The sequence below is a fragment of the Platalea leucorodia genome, assembly GCF_965183815.1.
Source record: "Platalea leucorodia genome assembly, chromosome: 11".
NCBI classification, from domain to species: domain Eukaryota; kingdom Metazoa; phylum Chordata; class Aves; order Pelecaniformes; family Threskiornithidae; genus Platalea; species Platalea leucorodia.
In genome coordinates, this window is record NC_138833.1 from 14,145,351 (window position 1) to 14,165,543 (window position 20,193).

Here is a 20,193-nt window from a genome sequence, read left to right on the forward strand (position 1 = left end):
TTAACTTTTCATCTTCTCATGATCTGGTAAAGATTTTTCTTTCATGACTTCCACAATCTCTCTCAATATGCCAGTATGTTTGTAATAGTGAAGTTGCAACCTGCAGTAAGAGAAGAGCATGGTGAAAAATCCCCAAATACCATGCCAAATGGGAAGCGCCATGCCTAAGGCATACAGAGAACTGCATCCTCTGCGAGCACCCCTCCATTCACCCGGCAGGGCGAGGAGCAATGGAAAGATCCCAAGTGCATCGCATGGCGTTGAGCCTCCTGGCTCTGCAGGTTTTCTTTAACATCTTTGTAAATATTTTTCTCCCAAAAGATCAGAGGAGAATGGCAGAAGTGCAACTCCGGATCAGCTCCTTGCTGTGTGCCATGTGCACAGCAAAACATTTTCAGAAGCACTAGCCCTGATCAGTGCATTCAAAGTACGGTGGAAAAATAATACAGAGGCTCCTGACAGTAACCACAGTCACCTGGGGAACAGGGCAAAAGGGAATTTCTGATATCCAGGGAATTTTTTCTGGACTCCAGGCCAGATCGCGGTTTTTTTAAACAATAGGTACCAAGCTGTGATCATAGGCTTGTATCACATTAAGGTTAACCTAAGACATGTAAAACTCAGCGGTCTCCATTTGGGGGATTTGTGGGAGGTTTTTCTGGTTACATGGTTTAGACTCACTGCCTGGGGTTAGTTGTTCCCCAAACAAGATCCAGAGAAGCCCATTGCTGAGGCAAAGCGCAGGTCAGCCTGGACTACTGCTGTGAGAAGGCATCAAGTCCTCCTCACCTCCCAAACTTGGGTGCAAACACGTCCTCCAACCCCACCGCCCCCATAAATCTGGGATGTGCTCTTGCCTCTCTCCCAGGCTGAGGGGCGGAATATGGGAGCCAGACCAGGAGGATGGAGCCTTGCTCGGGGCCGTGCACCCAGGAGCCACTTGGGGCTCTGCGAACCCCAGGACGTGCTGGGGCTGGGGTGCAATGAAGAACAGTGAAGAATGGTGAATTTTCCAGCAGGAAATTGAGCCCATTTGTGGTGGACACCGATCCCACACCCACACTGCATGGTGCTGAGAAATGGCATCAGCCCTCCTGATGGGGATGGAACCAGTTCTATTTCTAGCACGTGCCATATGTCGGTACTCTCCTAGACTCTCAGCACTGCTTGTGCTGAGACCAGTAGCATTTTCCCTAGAGAGAACAGACTCAAAATGTCCATTCATTCCAAGAAAATAATTCACTACATCAAAAGGGAATCTGTTTTTGTAACTCAGAATCTCTCTTGTAGTCACCTGCTCCACCATTACTGACCTGTTCACTGTGTCATCCTGGAGGTCCAGGAATGGCAAATACAGATCAATAAATGGGATGGTGAAACAAAAACCCTCCATAATGATGATATCAGAGTGGCGCAAAGTCTTTTTGATGTCATCCAGCAGCTCACTGAAATCTTCACCTTGAGTGATTTTGTGCTGTGAAAAAGGACAAGCCCAGGAAGAAAACGCTGTTAGCGGGAAGGAGGTGACACTTGGGACTGTCACCCTGCAGCCCCCTACATGGGCTTCACACTGGCTGCGGGCTGGAAACGGGGCTGTCGGTGACCCCCATCCCCAATGTGCTTTCGGAGCAGCCAGACGTGCCAAGCGGTGCAGGAGCTCCCGGGCGCTGACGGGATGGGGGTGCCTGTCCCAGGGGAGGCAGCCCGCGCTGTCCCCAGTGCCCTCCCGGGCAGGCAGGTCCTGCAGCTCTGCAGAGACCCCCACCCCTGCCCTTGGGGCGGGACCCAAAGCACTGACCCAAATCGGTCACTCAGTCTAGTACTCGAACCAGTGATTTTTCTGGCCCAAAGGCAAGAACACTCTCAACCAAGCCATCCTGAACAGATTATTTTTAAATTGCATTTGCTAAAAGCAAGAGTGAGCAGAAGAGCTGGTGGAAACAGGGAGTCACGTTGCTCTAATCAGTTACATTTCAGTGACAGCTTTACTGCATTAATTTCAAGTCAGCTTTGCAGAAGTTCTTTATCAAGCAGTGCACAGCTCTCCTACAGACGCTGCAGCATGTGTTTCAAGCCCATAGTAGCATTTTGGATACGTTGCACCAACGGGCTGCGAGAGCACGGGAAGGAGCACGACGTCCCGCGAGCACTCGCAGAAAGCGAGTCCAAGCCATTTCTGGACAGGGCTCTTGGCTTGACGTGACCTAAAAGGATTTCTTTCTAAACTTCTTTTTGAAGTTAAACAAACTCAGACAAAACACATCAAACCTGATTAAGAGTTTTCCTCCACCTTTATAATACTTTAACCGCCATCATAATACTTCTAGCTGCACGTGTGATGAGCCTACCAAAAAGGCATATAGGATCTACAGCCTGGATTATTATAAAAACGAGCAAGGAAAGAAAAGGAAATTTTTCCTCCACTGAAAGCAGTTCATCCACATCTTGCCCTGTTAAACAACATCTGACATTTGCAGACAGTGCTATCCGCCCACGGCTGACCACAGCCCACCTGCTCGAGCGTGACTTGGTTGCTCACGTTCTTCCCCTGCTTTTTCAGGATCTTCTGTTTCTTGGCCCAAACAGCAGCCGCTTTCACCACTTTGCAGTCCTGTTCGTGCTTCTGAGCCAAGTCCTGCCAATGCCAAACCACAGGGATGCGAGTGAGTCCCCAAGCACCACTCACAGCTGGTGGGTGAAGAGATCGGTCAAGAAGACCTAGGCTTCAAAAAGCCCCTGGTCCAGTCCCAGCCCCATGCAGCAATGAGAGGTGTTAAGCGGCACCACCTCGGGGCTGGCAGCTGAGAGCTGCTGGGGAGCAGATGCCTCTCACATAGGATTTGCCATATTCCCCCAGCACACCCCGCTGACCCTGGCCCTGGCTCCACGCAGGGATGTGCTGCAGAAGGGCCAGAGGCAGCTACAAGACACGAGAGCAGCCCTGGGTTAAACGGAGGCAGAAATGGGTTGTGGCTGAGAGGACCTGGGTGCAAAGTGTGCACCCACGGGACCTGGGGGCTGGCTGTGCTGGAGGAATGGGAGCTTTTGGGAGCTATGGAAAAATAGTCAAAGCAGGAGTGTAGAGATAATCCAAAAAGGGGACCATGGGGAAAGACACCCTCATTCTACTCAGGGACTGGGGGCTTCTGTATCCAGAATGTTTCTAGCTGCACCAGAAGCCAACAAGCTTGCAAGCAGCCAAGCACCAGCTTTCTAACCAGAGCCTGTTAGCTGGCAGCACACACGCTCACACACGCTCACACATGTGTGCACACGCAATGCTCAGAGCTCGCATGACCTGGGTTTTGGTAATCACAAGTGCAATCAACACATTGAAGAAGATGAAGATGCCCAGCAAGATGAACACGACTATGAACATGTGGCTGCTCGTAAACCCATAATGATCCATCTCGCGCTGTAAGTCTGTCCAACCATCAACCTGCAAATGTATTTAAGCAGACCAGAGAGTTAGTTCCAAACCACAGTATAACTCACAAGCCATATGAAATCTTCCTCTTCTTTTTCTTTCTTTTTTAAAACTGAGCACAGTTTTTCTGTCCCTCAGAGGTCCAAGTTTAAATCAGCTAGTACAGATCTCTTTGCTTCAGAGACTTTCCCCTCTGAGTTTGCAACACTCCGTAGGGAAGTTTGTCTATCAAAGCAAATTTTCCCAGGGGTCTGGAATATGAGTTCACTGCCGAGCAGTTCATGCTCTCCCTAATGAAGTCACTGGTTAATCATAGGGCTTCTTCAGCAGCACTCCAAAATCTGCAGTTTGTCATTTGGCTGAGACAGACTGGAAAATGCTGCCATACTCACGGTTACTAAACTGAAGAGCGTGAAGAGGGCAGCCTTCACGCTGCCCCAGTTTCAATGTCTCCAGTTTTGGGATCTCCATACCATCCATGTCCCAAGATGGCAAACACAAACATTAGCAGGAACAGCAGGATGAGGGCGTACGCCATTGTCGGGCCAAGAGTCTCTGTGAAAACCTGCAAAAGGAAAAACAAATGCATGCTCCGTAGGTGAGGGAGATGCTGGGTGGGAATGAAGGCTGGGAAGCGGGGCTGGGGACGTGGGAGGTGACAGCCTCCCTGGACCACCTCTGAACCAGCTCCCTTGCGTGCATCTGCTGGGAATTAAGGAGAGGGAAGGGGCAACCACCACGATGCATGAGAGCATCACAAAATCCAGAGGCTGTGGCCATGCATCAGCCTCTTGGACTGGGAAGCAGCCCTTGGAGGGCTCAGTGGTGAGTAAGTGCTACACAGTGGGAAGACCAAGGGCTGCTTGGTCCCAGAAGCATCACATCTAGCACGCAGGAGCTTCTCACTGCCTTTTGAAATATGGACAGGTTACTAAGGGAGTAACAGATTCCTGTTGATAAAGGATACAGATGCTCCCAAGCTTCTGCATTAATAAATTAGCTGAATAAAAACAAGCAGTGCTATTAACCCTCGTGCCTTGGGGTCTGAGCACAAACTGGAGGTAGCATGGTATCTCTGCTGCCCTCACTGTCCGGCTGCTCCTCCCCTGCTGTTCAGGATGGGCCAGGATAGGAGACAGGAGTCTGCAGTCATCTCTCATCCTTCCGTGGCTGCTCAGCTTGGGAAAGCCCTGTGAAAATCCTGGGGTCACCGGGAAGAGACATGATACTGCTTCTGAGACCATCTCACTTCTTATGAAGACCTGCATATGACACCAACATATACAAAAGACACTCCTGGGAGCTGATGCGAGTGCTGGTTTGGTGAACTGAGCTTATCGTTGGTAATGACTTTTAGGCAAATGCAAACTCCCCCATTAAATCCAAATCACAACTACATGCAGCCTCTTGCATCCCTGTTACATTACCCTGGAGAGCAGCGGCAGCACGGGCTGGCTGCTCTCCCGGTAACACTGTGCCTGCCGGTGCCAGGGGGGTCTTACACAGTGCCCCCATTCAAGGACTGTCCATCCATCATCTCTGACTGTCAACAGCATCTCAGGTTAAAGCTCTGAATCGCATCCAGCTGAGCTGCTGGGATGGTGCTGCCTGGAGGGGATGTTTGTGCAGAGCAAGGGGCTCTTCTCAGTCTCCTCCAGCTGCCAACATCCCGAGCTTGTTCAGATGGGTTGAGGACTCCTGCAGCAGTTCCCTACTTCTGCAAGTCTTGCCTGCTCCAGATAATCGTCCCACCGCGCCACACATGGGGCAGCAGGGAAGGGCAGCTTCCAACGCAGAGACAACACGTTCAGCTGCGTTGGCTGCAGAACCATCTCAGAAAGTCCAAACTGGACCAGCCCTAAACCCACCGAGTTTGGTACAAATTCCTGGAGGAACCGGCGGAGGGTTTTCCTGCCTCCCTGCACACGTAGGTCTCTCCGGCAGGCGCAGCCCGGGACTGGCAGGGGAACAAAAGCCATTCAATCCCCAAAATCAGGTGACATTTTTGCCAAGTTATGTCATGGCGTTGGGCAGGTTTGGGCTGTGGCACGTGGTCATAAAGAAAACCAGCCACCCAGAGCTGGGGGTGACAGGAGGGCCGTAAAACGCTCCCAGCAACTGCAGGCTGGCGAGTGCCTCCCGTGCAGGACCAGCCCCTCGCTTTCGATCGCCAAGGCTTCTCCGGCTGCTTCAGGAACCGCTGTGGAGTCCTACGAGCTTTTATTAAGAAGGAGCTTTGTGGTTCGCAGTCTGCACAAGTAGTAAACTACATCGGAATTAATCCCAAATATATTTTTAAAAAAGCAGAAAAGTCGATTTTTTTTCTTTTTTTTTTTTTTTTTTACAGAACAACCTGGCATTTTTAAAGTTTATTTTGAAACTGAAATAAGGATGAATGGGGCCTACACTAAAACAGGGATTGCAGCAAACAGAACGTCTCTGTATGGAATACAACAAGGAAATTATTTCCTCAAGGTGGAAATTTATTGCTCCAAGGTGGAAGGCAGAGTGTTTTAAAAAGGTTTTTAATTAATAAAGGGAAACGTGCCAAGAATGTGTTGCATGTTTGAGCTCTCTGCATTACATACTGCTAACCTGTTCAGGCCTAAGTTAGGTTTCAATTAATAAATTACAATACACACAGAGGCATATACAGCCTCCTGCTCCTTCAGCAAAATGCATTTAGACAGCCCTATCACATTTTAAAACAAGTTTTAGGCAAAGAGGTGTTGTCTCTTGGGATGCCAAGCGGCTCAGGGCACTTGTCCCTTCGGGTCAGGAGGCAAAGGCGAGTACCAAATGGCCCCGGAGCTGGAAAGCAGCGACGCGGCAGGGCTTTGCAGGATATTTATAGCATCCCTGGAACAGGAAGGGACTGTGAGAGCCTAAAGAATTTTCCTCTTTGGTATTTTTTCCCCCAGTAATGCCATTCTAGGCATTCTCACACAAAGCCAGGATGCAATTTCCCAGTGGCCCCAGTCCCTTAGGTGTTAAGTCCCACCGACTTCCATCAAAACCTAGTGTTGCACGGCCCAGATTTTCAAAGGCATTCAGGCTCTTAAACATGCAGATTTGTGCCAAGTGGGATTTTTTTCAAAGCACCTCAACATTTTAAGTGTCTCAGGGGGGAATGGTGCCAAATCTTATCCTACAGGTTTTCTTCCTCGTGGTCCCCAGACGAGGCATCTCCTGACAGTGAGTTCCACAAGTGCATCGCATGAGGCTCAAACCAACAAACACACACTTACCCCGATTTAAATCTCTCCCCATTTTGCCATGCATCAATTTGCTCTCTTATATTCAGCCAGACCAAACTGGAGCATCTGATCCCCTGTGCCTGAACCATTCATTATTTCATGCGCTTCTACGTGTCCTCCCTTCTCCCAGCGACACAGAATAATTAACATATAAAAGTCTGGTGATAAGTGAAGTTTACGATCCAAACTAGAGGAATGAAGGCTCAGAAGTGAACATTATAAGAGCCCTGTGCCCATAAACATCCCACTTCTGGTGGCCTACCCAGCCAATTAATTACACGCAGAAATGCTGGCTGAGCATTCATTGCCCACATAAGCTCCTTGCTGAAAAACAAACCTCCAGAGTCGTCAGGAGAAAACTAAGTAGGAGATGGTGTGCTGGAGAGAAAAATACACACAGACCAAGACTAGGACGTGACCTATGTTTTATAGGTGGTTTTTTTTTTGCGTCTACTCTGCTGTAGTAAAAAAGAAAATCTCTCCTCTCCTTGGGGGAAGGAGAAACGGGAAAAAAACAACGGCCAAGCCATGGGCTTTTTAAAAAATCAGGAATGATTATTTTTCACCTTTGCTCATGAGCTACTGCAAGCATCAGCCCCTCTCGGGCCAGGCGGCCCCTGACACCTGGGTACAGCAAAGCCTCCCCCCGCTCCTGGGCTTGGGATCCCCCCTCTCTGCTGTGAGTTAATTAGTGAGCAGCGCTTTACCCTCATCCCGCTGCTGTACTTGATGAGCTTGAGTATGCGGAGGGTCTGGAGACCTTTGGTCGTCCCCTCCAGGTGGGTGTGCGTGGCGGTGTCTGCGGGCGAGACATGCGGGAGGAAGGCAATGAGGAGGATGGCGGCATCCAAGATGATGTAGCTGCTCTTCCAGTAGGCAACGGGATCCATGTACAGCTTCAGCAAAAGCTCGGTGGTGTGAACAGCGATGAAGAAAGCATCTGTGGCTTGGAGAGAGGAGGAGGTGAGCCCGGGCAGCTGCCTGTGGCTGCCAGACGCCGTGTGCCAAGCCAGCACTTTCATATTAAATGTCCCCAACAACGTCCCTATGCCCACAGGGACCATTTCAAATGCAAGCTGAGCTCACCCCACCACAATCATCACAGGTCACTGCCCAGCACAGGAGGGTCCTGGCTGCATCCCAATGCACCATGCACCCCATCAGCCCCTCGGAGCCAGGCACACACCGCTCGCTTCCCTGCACGGAGCCCGGTCCTGCAGCCAGAGCTCTCGGAAACCTCCGACGCTGGTGACTGGGTTTCTTGACATTAGCCAGGCCTGGCTATATATTACTGGGATATATAATTAAGGCTCAGAGGTTTGCGTACAGTAGCTGGCTTGTGTAAGACAAGGAAATCAAGGAGTGTGACCAAGAGGGATTTTTCAATGTGAAAATTGAGTATTAAAAGGGTGCTTAAAACTAGCTGGGCTAAAACCGCGAAGAGGGAAAGGGCTGCCATGGAAAGGACTGAACAATTGCATTTTAAGAACGATAATTATCGAATAAGTGAAGCGATCTGAAGCTGAAATCCAGCCAGGCCCTGGGCTGGGGCAGGCAATGGCATGGGGGAGGACGGTGGGCTGGCAGCCACCCCGAGCGGCTGTGGGGGCCGGACCCCCATCCCCTCCATCCCTCCGCTCCTGGCCATGGCAGGGAGGGTGCCCCCATGCCTCACCTCGATAAAGGTAGCCCAGCGCACCCAGCAGCGGCAGTTGGTCTCCATGGCCAGGGAGCTGGAGTTGGTGGAGATGATGCAGATTGTGAGCGTCATGAATTTGCGGCTGCCCAGCAGCCTGCGCAGGGAGGCCCGAAACTTGGTGTCCTTTCTCCTGTCAGAAACAACGGCAGAGCTGGAGGGAGCTCTTGCAGTTTGCTGTCTTTTTTTGTTGGTTTTCCTGTGACCCACCCCAGCAGCTGGACCCGGCTGGAGATCCTGCTCCTGTCCGAGTCCTCCCTTCACCCCGGCTGAACCGGACCCCAGCCAGCAGGTCCCGCAGCATACACACCACCGGGGGGGCTTTGCTCCTTGTCTACCGGAGCCCGCAGAAGGGAGCACACCTTGCAACGGCTGCCAACAGACCCTGGAAGGATCTAGTAAGAAAATTGGAGGTGATTCGTCCATTCTGGGAAGGGTCTGGATGCTCCGTATGCTGCGTCCCTGATTGCTCCATCAAATAGCCAGGTGCTCCTTAGCTTCCCCAATCTCTCCATGAAATAGCCGGGTGCTCCTTAGCTTCCCCAAGTGATCCTTGGCATGGGCGGGAGGGTGGAACTTGCTGTTTGGTGTCACCACCTTATGATGTGACTTCCAGATAAAGAAACCACACAGGCAAGTGCCCAGACCAAGTCCTGGATAAACAAAATTTCCACATTAGCAGTATAACAAGCAGATGCTGATTATTCTTAATTTACTGGGTTTGCATTGCCGAGCAGTTTAGGCATACACCCACTCCTACCTGCGGGAGGAGATGAGCCGGGATGATGTGCGCCGGGCCCCGATCCTCCCAGCATCCCAGGGGAACGGCCCATCTCTGTGCCGAGGCGGGAGGAGCAGGTGGTGAAACGCTGCCAGCCCCGCAGGGGAGCATCGCGCCATCGTGTCACCCTGGCACTAGTGTCTAACAGCAAAAAAATGATGAGCGCTCCTACAATGAGGTGTGCATTTGCGCTTTGGGGGGGTAATCCTCCTTCGTGCACCCACCACCCATCTGGAAATGGTGCAGGAGCCCAAGTACAGACCTCTGCTCTTTCTGGGGACCTTTCCTGGGGCTCCAGCATCCCAGCAGCCCGCACGGGCTGGCCTGGCTCTGACCGGAGGACCGCTGGCAGCCGTGCCTGGACTCTTTCCAAAGTTTGTTTGCAAGCGAGTTGTCAGTTCCTCACCAAAGGGTCCAACTCTGCAACAGATCTTCAGTGTGAGCAGAGCTTACATAAACACGGCCTTTGATGTCAGCGGGATAACTCACATCCATGTTTGCTTTTTGCCTTGGTTCTTTAGAAGAAAGAGTATTAGCAATTGCCAATTTATTTCAATTAGTCAGCATCTCTGTGCTTGCTAGTGTGGACGCTCTGCAAGCACTTGTTCCAGGACACACACGTGTTTGGCTAATCCCGAGGTGCAGCTTTGGGTAAACCACAAATATTTGCTTCTTGGAGCAAACAATTGTGAGAAACTGAAGCTAGCTCATGCAGAAGAACTCACTAGCTTCAGTTAATTGGCAATCCCTTCATTAATCTGAGGCTGAAGAGGCCAGAAAGAGATGCACACACCTATCAGAAGCTGCAGAAAGCTTGAGGATTTCAAAATTGTTTTGCATGATTGAAAAGCACTGGCAGACAAGGAAAAGGCAGAGTGGGGCTGAGGACCTGGCAGGCTGCGAGGCTGGGCATGAAGGCAGTGCTGGAGCAGGGATGTGGGCAAACCCACAAACAGTGCTCGGCACCGAAAACCGGGCATGCTGCAAACATCCCTGATCCCAGGCCAAGCCATCCGGGGGACGTAAACCAACTCCAGTCCAGCAGGATCCGCTTTGTGGTTTCACTCTGCTGAGCCCCCAGGGCTCCAGGTGGGGCCGATCCAGAGCCAGCAGCCACCGGCACAGCGGCCTGGACATGTCCCAGGGGATGCTGTGATCCCTCCAGCCCCATCCTGGAGCCGGGGACGTGTCACGCACAACGGGGAAGCATCTGAAAAAGAACCATGTCAGTCTGTCCTGCCAGCCTTGAGAAGCAGCTGGGTGAGGACACGTCCTCATTAGCCTTTTAGGGTCTGCTCTTCCTCAGCCACTCCACACCACGCCTCGGCCGCCAGTCTGGGCAGCCGGGAGGAGGAGGAAGGGCAGGAGGAATCCTGGCGCGGTCGGATGGAGCCATAACTCATAAACCAAGACAGAGATATTTGTTTTCTAACACTTTCCTGCAGAGCTGCCTGTGGGACCCCATCCCCAGGGCCCTGGAGCACATCCGATGCCGACGCCATCCCTTTCAATATGATTTTTGCAGTTTACTGGACCTGAGCTCCCATTTTGGAGGAAGGATTATTTGCTGGCTCTGTTTCAGAGACGGTCCTGTGAAGGTGTGATCTCCAGCCTCGCAGGACCCGAGCAGCGATCCCAACCACGCAGCATGCTGCAGGCATCTTTCCTACTCTGCTCGCTCAGCTTTGAGTTTTTGCTTTTTAATTTCCTGTGGCCATGGAGCACCATCGGAGGGGCTCCCAGGGACGGTGTTTCCCACATGCCGTGGGCTGGGTCGGTTGATTGGACACACCAAGTTAAATCAGTCTCGACGCAGGGAAGTTACCTGCAAGGAGAAAGCTGTTCCGCAATGGGATTATCCAAATACTTCAAGCCACAATCAGCCTTAAAGCAAAAAAACCCAAGCACTGCAGGAGAATATTTAACCTGGTAGCTGCTATCCGCGAGCCGAACCTCGCAGCAAACAGGGAAACGTGATTATTTTGCCGGAGCAGCACCGTCCTGCATCGGGGTGCAACCTCGCAGGCGCACAGGGAGCAGGCACCACACTGACCCCGAGGAGACACTGGCACCGCCGAGGAAGCCGTATTTTGGGCAGCTGCTTGATCCGTAACATCACGGAGCAGCACAGCTCCAGTGATGCCATCACCTGGAGGAGACCCAAACCCTGCGCTCTGGCTACTTTTGCTCAGGGCGGAGCTGACGATGCTCTTCACAAGAGAAGGTGCCTTAGGCTGAGTTTCCTGGCCCCAATCCAGTGCCTGTCATTAAATTCTTGCTGTATAAATTTCCCATGAAGTTGCAGCTCGGTCAGGGAGACCGTGCATCCCCTCCCTGTGCCCTGCAGAACCCCGCACTCACCGCACCAGCAGCACACGTGCAGGAGCAGCTGGGGAGATGCAGGAGCACGAAGCGGGTGCGAGCTGGCTGCTGTGGATTTAGGGAGCTGTGTGAAGGGGGGTCGGGGCTCCTCAGCATCACTGGGCTCCCCTGCCCGGCTCTGCGGAGAGCAGCGAGTTGGGGATGCTGCCGAGACAGGGCGGGAGGTGGAGTTCAATGGGGGTTCATCGCAGATTCAGAATGCATTTCAGAAATGCTGGGAATCCTGTCCAAAAAAAAAAAAGGTGTTTTTATAATGAAAGAAATCCCTGGTGCCTACAAGGTGAAGCAAAGCCCAGGAGAGTGCCACTGCTTCCCGAGGCGAGCAGCATGGGTACCGACCCACGCAGGGAGCCGCCAGCGGCAGCCGAACAAAACCAAGCGGGGCCGGAGGCAAAGGCATCGCCTGGGAGCCCCGAGGGAACCCACGGCGGGAGCGGCGCGATGGCAGACCTCTTCACGGCACCAGTGGAGCCAGGATTTCACTTGTCAGACCATCTCTGAAGTCAGCACTCGCCGGAAAAGAAAGGGGAAGCCGTTTATTCACTATTTTTATTTTATTATTATTATTAGCATTGCACAACAACGCTCATGAAAGGCACTCACAGGTCTGTGGGATGCCCCAGAAGTTAACAAGAAATGTGGCTAAATGAGTGCTGACCTAGAAACTACGAGTGTTTCAAACCCATCCTCCTCTTTTCCGAGTATTTCTGCCTCTTCACTGGTCAGGGATCCTCAAAGCACCACGGCTGCACAGCTCTATGCCATAGCTGGACAGTGCAGCTCTTCCAGCTAAATTAGTTGGTGGGGATTTTTTTCCTTGGAGTATGTAAATAAATATCAATATTCTAAACCAAAGACCTCCCAGTAACTAAATATTATTTATCTTAAATCTATCTTAAAACTAAACAGCTTTGTCACATATGTACAATAATAAAGAAACAAATTACAACGGAGGAATTTGATTTTATTGGTTTTATTCAAAGCGCATGCATTATATATCAATTTCTAACAACAGAGTTTTCACAGTTCATTAGAGATGTTGTCAAAACTTTGGGTGAGGCTCATTTCACTTCCCCACCAGTAACAGGAGACATCACAGCCTGGTTGGTTGTTTTAGTTTTATTCATTCCTCACAACAGTGACCATTTTCAAACCATATCGGGGAAATCCGCCGCTTCGCTGGGGAAAGGCACTTGTAAGCAAAGAACATTTAAGCACGTAGTCTGAATTTGGGTCTTTTTAGGTATTAAGTTGATATCCCAAGTAGGGTTACTGACAATAAACCCCAACATCTTACATCTTGCTGCCTGGGACCAATTAGCACATGACGGTGCACTTGCTAAGGATTAACAAAAAATACCTTTCTTATTTTATCGCCATGAATACTTGCATGGCAGCTAGTGGCATTTTGCATCCCAAATATCTGAGAGACCACACACCTCGCGTTTACACCCGATATAGATTTTGGCGCTCAGTATGTATCTCACTTCTCGGTAGCTGGTAGCTGTGCCGCCGGTGTTATTCTAGCAATGCACTCAGGCATTTCGGAGGTGTCAATCTCCCGGGAGCTCCGCACCCAGCGCTGCTTGCAGGGCATGACGGTGCACGTTGGGGACACTCGGCAGCGGGACTGCAGAGCGAGAGGCCCTTCTGCAAGCCTTAAGCAGGTTGAAATCTCCCCGCCGGCAGTGGAAATCTGTCTCAGTGAGGATCATAGGATAAAAACAAAGACTTTGAAACCACGGAAGAAATTATTTTAAAGCTCGTCAGTGGGATCTGCAGCTCTTGGAACAACGTTCCCAATGAGTAATTGTAGATACAAAAAAAAAAAAGAAAAGGGTGAGCATAGCTTCAGCCAAGCCCAGCTTAGCAAGAATCCTGCTAATGCCGCTTCCTTCACCGCCGGCAGCTCTGGCCGGTGCTCCGGGCACCCAGCCAAGCTGCCCGCCCCGATCCGGCAGGTACAGGAGTGTTACAGCACAAACAATGGCTCTATCCTGCAAGGTGCTGAGCACTGACCCGGCCCAGCCAAACACTTAAGCACATGCTTCATTAAATCATTTGAGTGCCGGGAGTTCACTGGAATTTTTTGTATTTGCTGGACCAGACCTAAAGTTTTCAGCAACTGCAGGATCCAACCCTGCATCTCAGATGGGGAATGGTTCTCAAGCACGCAGCAAGACTTTTGCTGGGTAGAGCTGCTAGGCTGTGGGTGCCAAAAGGGCAGATGGGTTTGAAGAGCCATCGGACAAGCACAGAATAAGCACCAAAATGCACAGCTGTAACTGCTGGTTGAGCTGCAACTTCAAGGAAAGATCATCAGCTGCTTGCGCTGCTCTCACCAGCATCCCTTGCGCTTGCCACCGGTCACTGGCAGAGATGGGGGTACCAAGCCGGAGGGGACTGGCCCGGCCTGGCTGCTCGTACGCTGTCTGAAGAGCAGAGAGGTACAAATCTACAGCAGGGAAGCAGCCGGGCACAGGGCAGGCTCGCCTGGCAGCTGCCACCAGCCTCGGCTCCCGTGGGCTTAGGGAACACTGACACGTGCAGGTGAGCTCCTGCTTTCATTACAGCTTGGTTTGGTTTCTAGAAAACGCTTGTTCAAAACTTACTTGTTGCTGGTTTATCTGCTACATCCTCAGGCAGAGCCAGCAATGGCAAAGGACAAGCACAGGCATCCAGAGGGTCTCAGACTAAAAGGGAACGCAAGCTAAGCCACTCTTTCTACAACATATCTTGTCTCGGGGGTTTTGCGAAATCAGGGTTACAAGGAATGAGGGATACCACTTCAATACAAAATGTTGGTGGACACTGCATTAAAACGTTTTACATCTTTGTTACACCGAGGAAGCAGCTTTGTCAATAAACTGAGCCAGCTTCACATCTCTCTTGGTCAGTCCACCGCAGTCATGGGAAATCAGAGTTATCTGAACCTGTCAAAAAGGAAAAGAAAGGGGTCACAAAACCATTTTCACCTCTGCCACACAGGCTGAGCAGCAATTCACCGGGAACGCGGCGTGTCTCTGTAGTGAACTGTTTTTACACGATGCTCCCTGCAAGCAGCGAGCTGGACGCTCACTGCTCACGTAAACCAGAAGAGGTTGTAGGCGAGGAGGCTTAACAGAGCCTGAAGCCTAACCAAAGCGAGCCCCTTCGCAGAATAAAACAGGCGTTGCATTCTTGGGTTTCATCCAAGAAGAGGTGTCCGATTAAATAAGTAATTCTTTACATCTAAATTCCACAGATCGGTTTCACGAAGAACCTGGGCCAGTGACCAAGCTGCCAACAGCAGAGTCAGGGGCTCACGCGTTTTGTTAAAAACCAGCACCCTGAAGGTGAAAAAATTGTTGAGCTTGTTGCAGATTAATTTCAAAAAGAAAAACAAACGGACTGGTGCATTTTGCTCTGACGCAGCTGCCTGCATGGGTTTGTTTAGACTAAGCCAGATGACAAGTTGGGCATTACTTTGTCTCGCTTTTGACTGAGATTTTTGGGAAGAGAGAAGAGGAAAAAAAAGATAAATTCTGAATATTCTGGAAAGCCAAGAAAATCATGAAGGGCAGGTGATCAGGAGTTTGTCTGGTGATCATTTAATGTCCCCTTAAACAGGGTGACCTAAAGGGCTGATGAAGAGGAGCCTGTGCTGGGATGCCTCTGCTGGGGGAGGAGAGGTGGGGATGTCCTGCTCTGGGGATGGTGGTTCCCAGCCGCTGGCTGCTTGCCCACATGTCCTTTTGGTGTATTTTTAGTGGAATTGCCATATATTCGCCAAATGTTAAAACAAACAACTCGATACAATGCAATGAGAAGTATTAGAAAATAAAAATAAAGGGAGAGCAATAATTTCCCCCTTCACACAGCACCTTTTATTCCAGGGTTGCAGTATACCTTGTAACCCTTGTAAATATGAGACCACCACCAGTTAGGTAATATTATAAACAAATTTTATAAGCTGCTCTGTTGAGACACAGGAGCCTACAATTTTTTTAAAAATCAAACCTAAATTGAGACTGCCAGGCTCCCATTTAGGTACCTACACACTGATGGTCTGCTACCCTACACCGCTGGGCTCCCCACTTGTTGCACAGAAAGGAATGAGAGTTGGTGAGTAGTTTCAAAACAGTCGTTTATTCAGGTTGGCTAAATAAGAGTTTAAAGGCTTGTATTTTATTTTTAGATCTCAGCCAGAGAGGTGAAGTGACAGGTCCAAACCATGGGGCTGGTAGCAATCGCAAAGAGCTTGATTCCTGATTCCTCACCACTGCAAATGTCTCAGCATCTCTTCAAAATCTCAAATATCTTTAAAAAGACACAACCTCTTTCCATTCCCTTATCTTGTGCATAAGCTACAAAAAAGGCAGAGAGAGTGGGCCAGTGGTTTGGTCTCTTTAACTTGCCATGCCTGTAACTAGGGCTGGTGAACACGTTACCTTGCTGTAGACATTAAACCATTCCGGGTGGTGATTCATCTTCTCTGCTTGTAGAGCAACACGCGTCATAAATCCAAAAGCCTAAGGAGAGAAAGAGCAAAGAGGAAAATACTCCTCCACCTGCCAGGACTGGCAGCGGATCTCCGAGATTCACTGCAAAATCTGCAAAACTCCTAGAGATGCTCCAGACCGCCGCACCTCGGGTTTGTGTGTGTTAAAGGAGGATTTCCCCTTCTCATGCCACTGATGCGTTTCCTGAGACTGCTGAAATCATCCCCTTCGGCCCTGGCAAAGCACCCTGCTCAGGGGCACTTACTCCAGGATTCAAAGCCATTGCCTGAGAGCAATCATTTTACCTTTGGCATCCAACAGTGATTTTAAACATCCATCCCAAACCTTCATTCCTTACTGCATCTTAGAAACGTGCCCTTTCTAATTAAGCATCATGCCACAGTACTGTACTAGACAGATACCAATTCCAGAAACACATCCTTCCACGTAACTATTTTGCTATTTATTTTACCGGGGGGAGAAAGGAGGCAGGTGGGTTTGCCCCTCTGCTTTATGAAAAAATATTTTCCCTTAAAATGAGTTAAAATAGGTTTTCCAATCCTCTGCCCCTATATTCTCCCCAGCACGCTCCCCCAGGACGCAGGTTTTATCACAGGCTCAAGAAGAAAATAATAGCAGGCCCTTGCCAAAATACTTAGGAGCAAATCACTACATTATAAAGAAAATTAGAATGTCCATGTAAATCAAGAACACAATTACACAGTGGGGCCTGAAGGGCCTCAGAGCGTGAGCAGGACGCCTGTAAGTCAGTGGGCTTTGTTCATACCGAGCTCCATCCATCGGGGTTCAGGACCTGAATTAACATGCAAAGCAAAAGTAACATCCACGTTATAGTCTGGTTCATATTATAATACAAGCAGCTCAACAAAACCCTACCTGATTTAGGCAGTTTTTTAGTGCGAATTTATGGAAGAGAATGTATATAGCCCGCATTCCACCAAGCGATGGCTGTTTCAAACAAACATGTGGTCAATGAATAACATATAATGGTTGATAATAGTTTCAGTCTTTTTTCCTCTCACAAATTACAAAAACCTTTAAGTAAAAAAAAGAATCGGTGCCTGGATGAAGTATGACTTTGTTAGTCGCTTTGCCAGTCAAATGAACGCAAACGTTATAATCAGAGAAAATCATTCCAATGAGGTTTGTCATTTGGAAATCACCAAACTGTCAGCAATTAAAAAGCTTTTTTCTTTGACCCAAGAGCATTCCAAAATTTGGGAAAATCTAACTTCCCTTGAAGCTCTCGCTTGGTTTAGTTTTACTTCAAGTGAACAATTACTTTTAAAAATTTGCAAATGTTTCAGCAGCACACTTTGAAGCTGAAAGCTGCAAGTTGTGCATTAAATGTTAGCAATGATTTGGAACACTTCTGCATTAATAGTTCTGAAAGATATTTGATTTAAATGTTTTTAGAGTGACCATGGGCTTAATAGGAATGCTATTCCCAACACAGCGATCTACTCACAGAAATGTCCCCAAAAGTTTAAAACAACAATTGCATCTGCAACTAGATTGCCTTTGTGCAAACAAGCAGCAAGGGAAAAAATACATTAAATTTATGAAAACCCCACCGGGTTCATGTATGCTCTACCCGTGGCTGTCTGTCCATCCCAGGAACTCACCCCACTATGTATATACGCAGGTTACACTACACAAGCACAATTCATTGATTGTGTGACGATAATCATCGCTCCAACAGAAGGCAGACAGAGCAAACTACGCGAGCAAATGAGTCCACTAAATTAATCTGCTCTGCAGACCTTCTTTCACGCTTTGTGACAACAAATCCTCCCGATCGGTGGACCACCAAATCCTCTCCGACCAGCGGACCACCACGCCAACCCACTGCCTCTTCCCCCCCAACAGTAAAAAGTCTCCAGCTGGACAGAACAGTCGTTGGTCTTAATACTCTTCACCTTCCCGAAGAGTGCTCAACTTGGGGCTGCCCGAGTCATGAAAAGGAATTAATTCTGGCACAGAGGACCCTCCCCAGGACCGGTCCTGCTGCTCGTTGCTCCAGCTGACCACCACTGTCCCAGCCAGGGCGATCTGGGGTTACAGCGAAGGACGAAGCACGCACACCCGCCAGAGATGCCCGCCTTTCTGCATGCCCCGCTCTGCTCAGAGACCTTCGCCCTCACTGCACATTACCCAAAGCAACTTACTTCTTGCATTTTAGTTTATTTTAATGATACGCAAAAAGTATCTCCCCCTAAGAAAATGAGCTACAGTTCTACTGAGCAATTTCACCAGCGCAATCTCCATTAAGGTCTTAAATACTTCCTTTGCTAATTAAATGAATTGGAATGCTATTGTTTATGAATCACCTTTATATTTGTAGAGCCGTAACCTTTCTTTGCGAAAATACAATTGGCTCTGGAAGGAAAAGATATTTAGGTTTGATTAGATATGAAAACACTATTACATAAAATCAGTTTGGACATTTCTTCACGTCTTGAAACTTGATCGGTAATTTGGTCTAATTGGTGATCAAGGAAACTATCTTGTGATCAATTAAAGTAATTACCACATTCCGGCAACACAACCAACCTTAATTTGAGCAGGAGTCTGCACTTCTTCAACTTTAATTAAAAATAATGAAAATTATTAAGCAGCCTGCAGTGCAGGATCATTGTCAGGACTGCATTGGTTGGCAGAGTTTATCAGACCATCACACATTTCTTGATGAAAGTGGGGCAAGTACTTTACTCATGACAGTAAGACCCAACACAATCTTGACTTTTGCTATATTAATAACAGAGTTCTGCAGCCCCTCGGCCTCTAACGAGAACTTTTTCAGATTCTTCCTTGAAAAATAAAAAGAGAGGACAAAGAAAGGACTTGAGCATTTTCTAGAAGCCATTACAAAGTATTAAAAGAGACTTTGATGTACTAAATATTATAAAGTATTCTGATATTTCAGTAACAGGCATATTAGGCAGACATTTTCAACCTAATCCTTTTAGGACATTTGGGCTAAAATAACATCCGGGCATACAGGTTATTCTAAATAAATTTCTCACATCACCAAAGTCATGGCAGACTGCAAAATCCCTGTAATGAACCACAAACAGCACCAGAGCAAGTAATGAGTGAAGCAATTCTGCACAGACAAGGCGATGCCTTGGGTGTGCCAGTACGTCTCTTCCCTTCACGTCTTTCAAGATCATGAAAGAAGGAACTAAAAACTAATGGTGTTTCAGTTGTAACATCACTTCTAAAATGGTTTTTAAACACTACCAGCCACTGCACGTCTCCGTGAGATAAAAATCAGGGCTACTCTTAGAAGAACAAGTTAACCTAATAAAAGTAAAAAAAAAAAACAAAACACCAAGCCCCAACTTTAAAAAATTCAGCTTTCGCATAATGTTTCGGGACTGGCCAAACTGCTTTTGAAAGTGACAAAATACGCTATCACAAAATAAGACTTAATGCGACTTTTGTTGCCTGAGAATGGGAAAACCAGGGCCAGACACTTTGCTGTCAGAAGTGGGAGGAAAGATGAAATTCCATCCGCCCCTCTGCACCGCACAACGCTGCACGGCTCCGGGAGAAACACGGCATCCTGGAGCTAATCTGCTATTATTCTTCCTTTCACACTTCTTAAGGAAGGAATCAATTCATCGTAATACTTTTTAAACATGCTGCTTTTGTACAATGCTTGCCAACATTATCTTGATGAGTTACACATCAAAGCAACACAGGTCGATATGTCGTGCTAATACATCACCCACCCGTGAGTCCCCAGTGATGGATTACCCCAGTGCATCTCCAGAACAAAGCAGCTGACAGTACTTGACTCAAAAGCGGAGATATTCAAGAAAAACAGCTGAAAGGCTCAACAATATAACCATGCACACTTTTTATTTGTTTTAAAACGTGTACGCTATGAAGTGCGTACCCCGGGTTCTTAAAGCCTTCGGACACTCAGCCAAGGAATCCATATGCTAATCACAAGTACATTAAGGTTTCTGCCTCCCATCTGTCATTATAACGCTGGAGGTAGCATTAACCTTGACCTTCTGCAGCGCGAGGGCTACCTGTCTTCCCTTCTCCACCCACCCGGGCTGCGTCTGTATCATTGATCAGTGGGAAATGAATAAATAAAACAAGTTACAGTGACATTGTCATACAAGGCAAGAGAT

At 48.8% G+C, this 20,193-nt stretch overlaps 2 protein-coding genes across 3 annotated transcripts in view; both read right to left on the reverse strand.

Moving 5' to 3' along the window:
- CATSPER3 (cation channel sperm associated 3) lies at positions 1-13,140 on the reverse strand (the record flags this gene model as incomplete). The annotated part of the gene is made up of 10 exons (XM_082324063.1): positions 1-100; positions 1,314-1,474; positions 2,513-2,635; positions 3,254-3,439; positions 3,820-3,829; positions 3,901-3,992; positions 4,855-4,905; positions 7,392-7,580; positions 8,360-8,513; positions 13,031-13,140. 10 exons carry the CDS (start codon positions 13,138-13,140, stop codon positions 1-3), a joined length of 1,176 nt encoding a protein of 391 aa, XP_082180189.1.
- The window catches only part of PCBD2 (pterin-4 alpha-carbinolamine dehydratase 2), a 24,767-nt gene continuing 17,104 nt past the window's right edge, over positions 12,531-20,193 (reverse strand). Inside the window, exons 3-4 of one of the 2 annotated variants that reach the window (XM_082323901.1) lie at positions 15,974-16,054; positions 12,531-14,476 (exon numbers count right to left, since the gene is read on the reverse strand). In XM_082323901.1, coding sequence (XP_082180027.1) covers positions 14,381-14,476; positions 15,974-16,054 — 177 coding nt within the window. In that variant the 3' untranslated portion in view covers positions 12,531-14,380. Of the gene's footprint in view, positions 14,477-15,750; positions 15,890-15,973; positions 16,055-20,193 lie in introns of those variants that run through there. The other variant, XM_082323902.1, reaches the window with a different exon arrangement.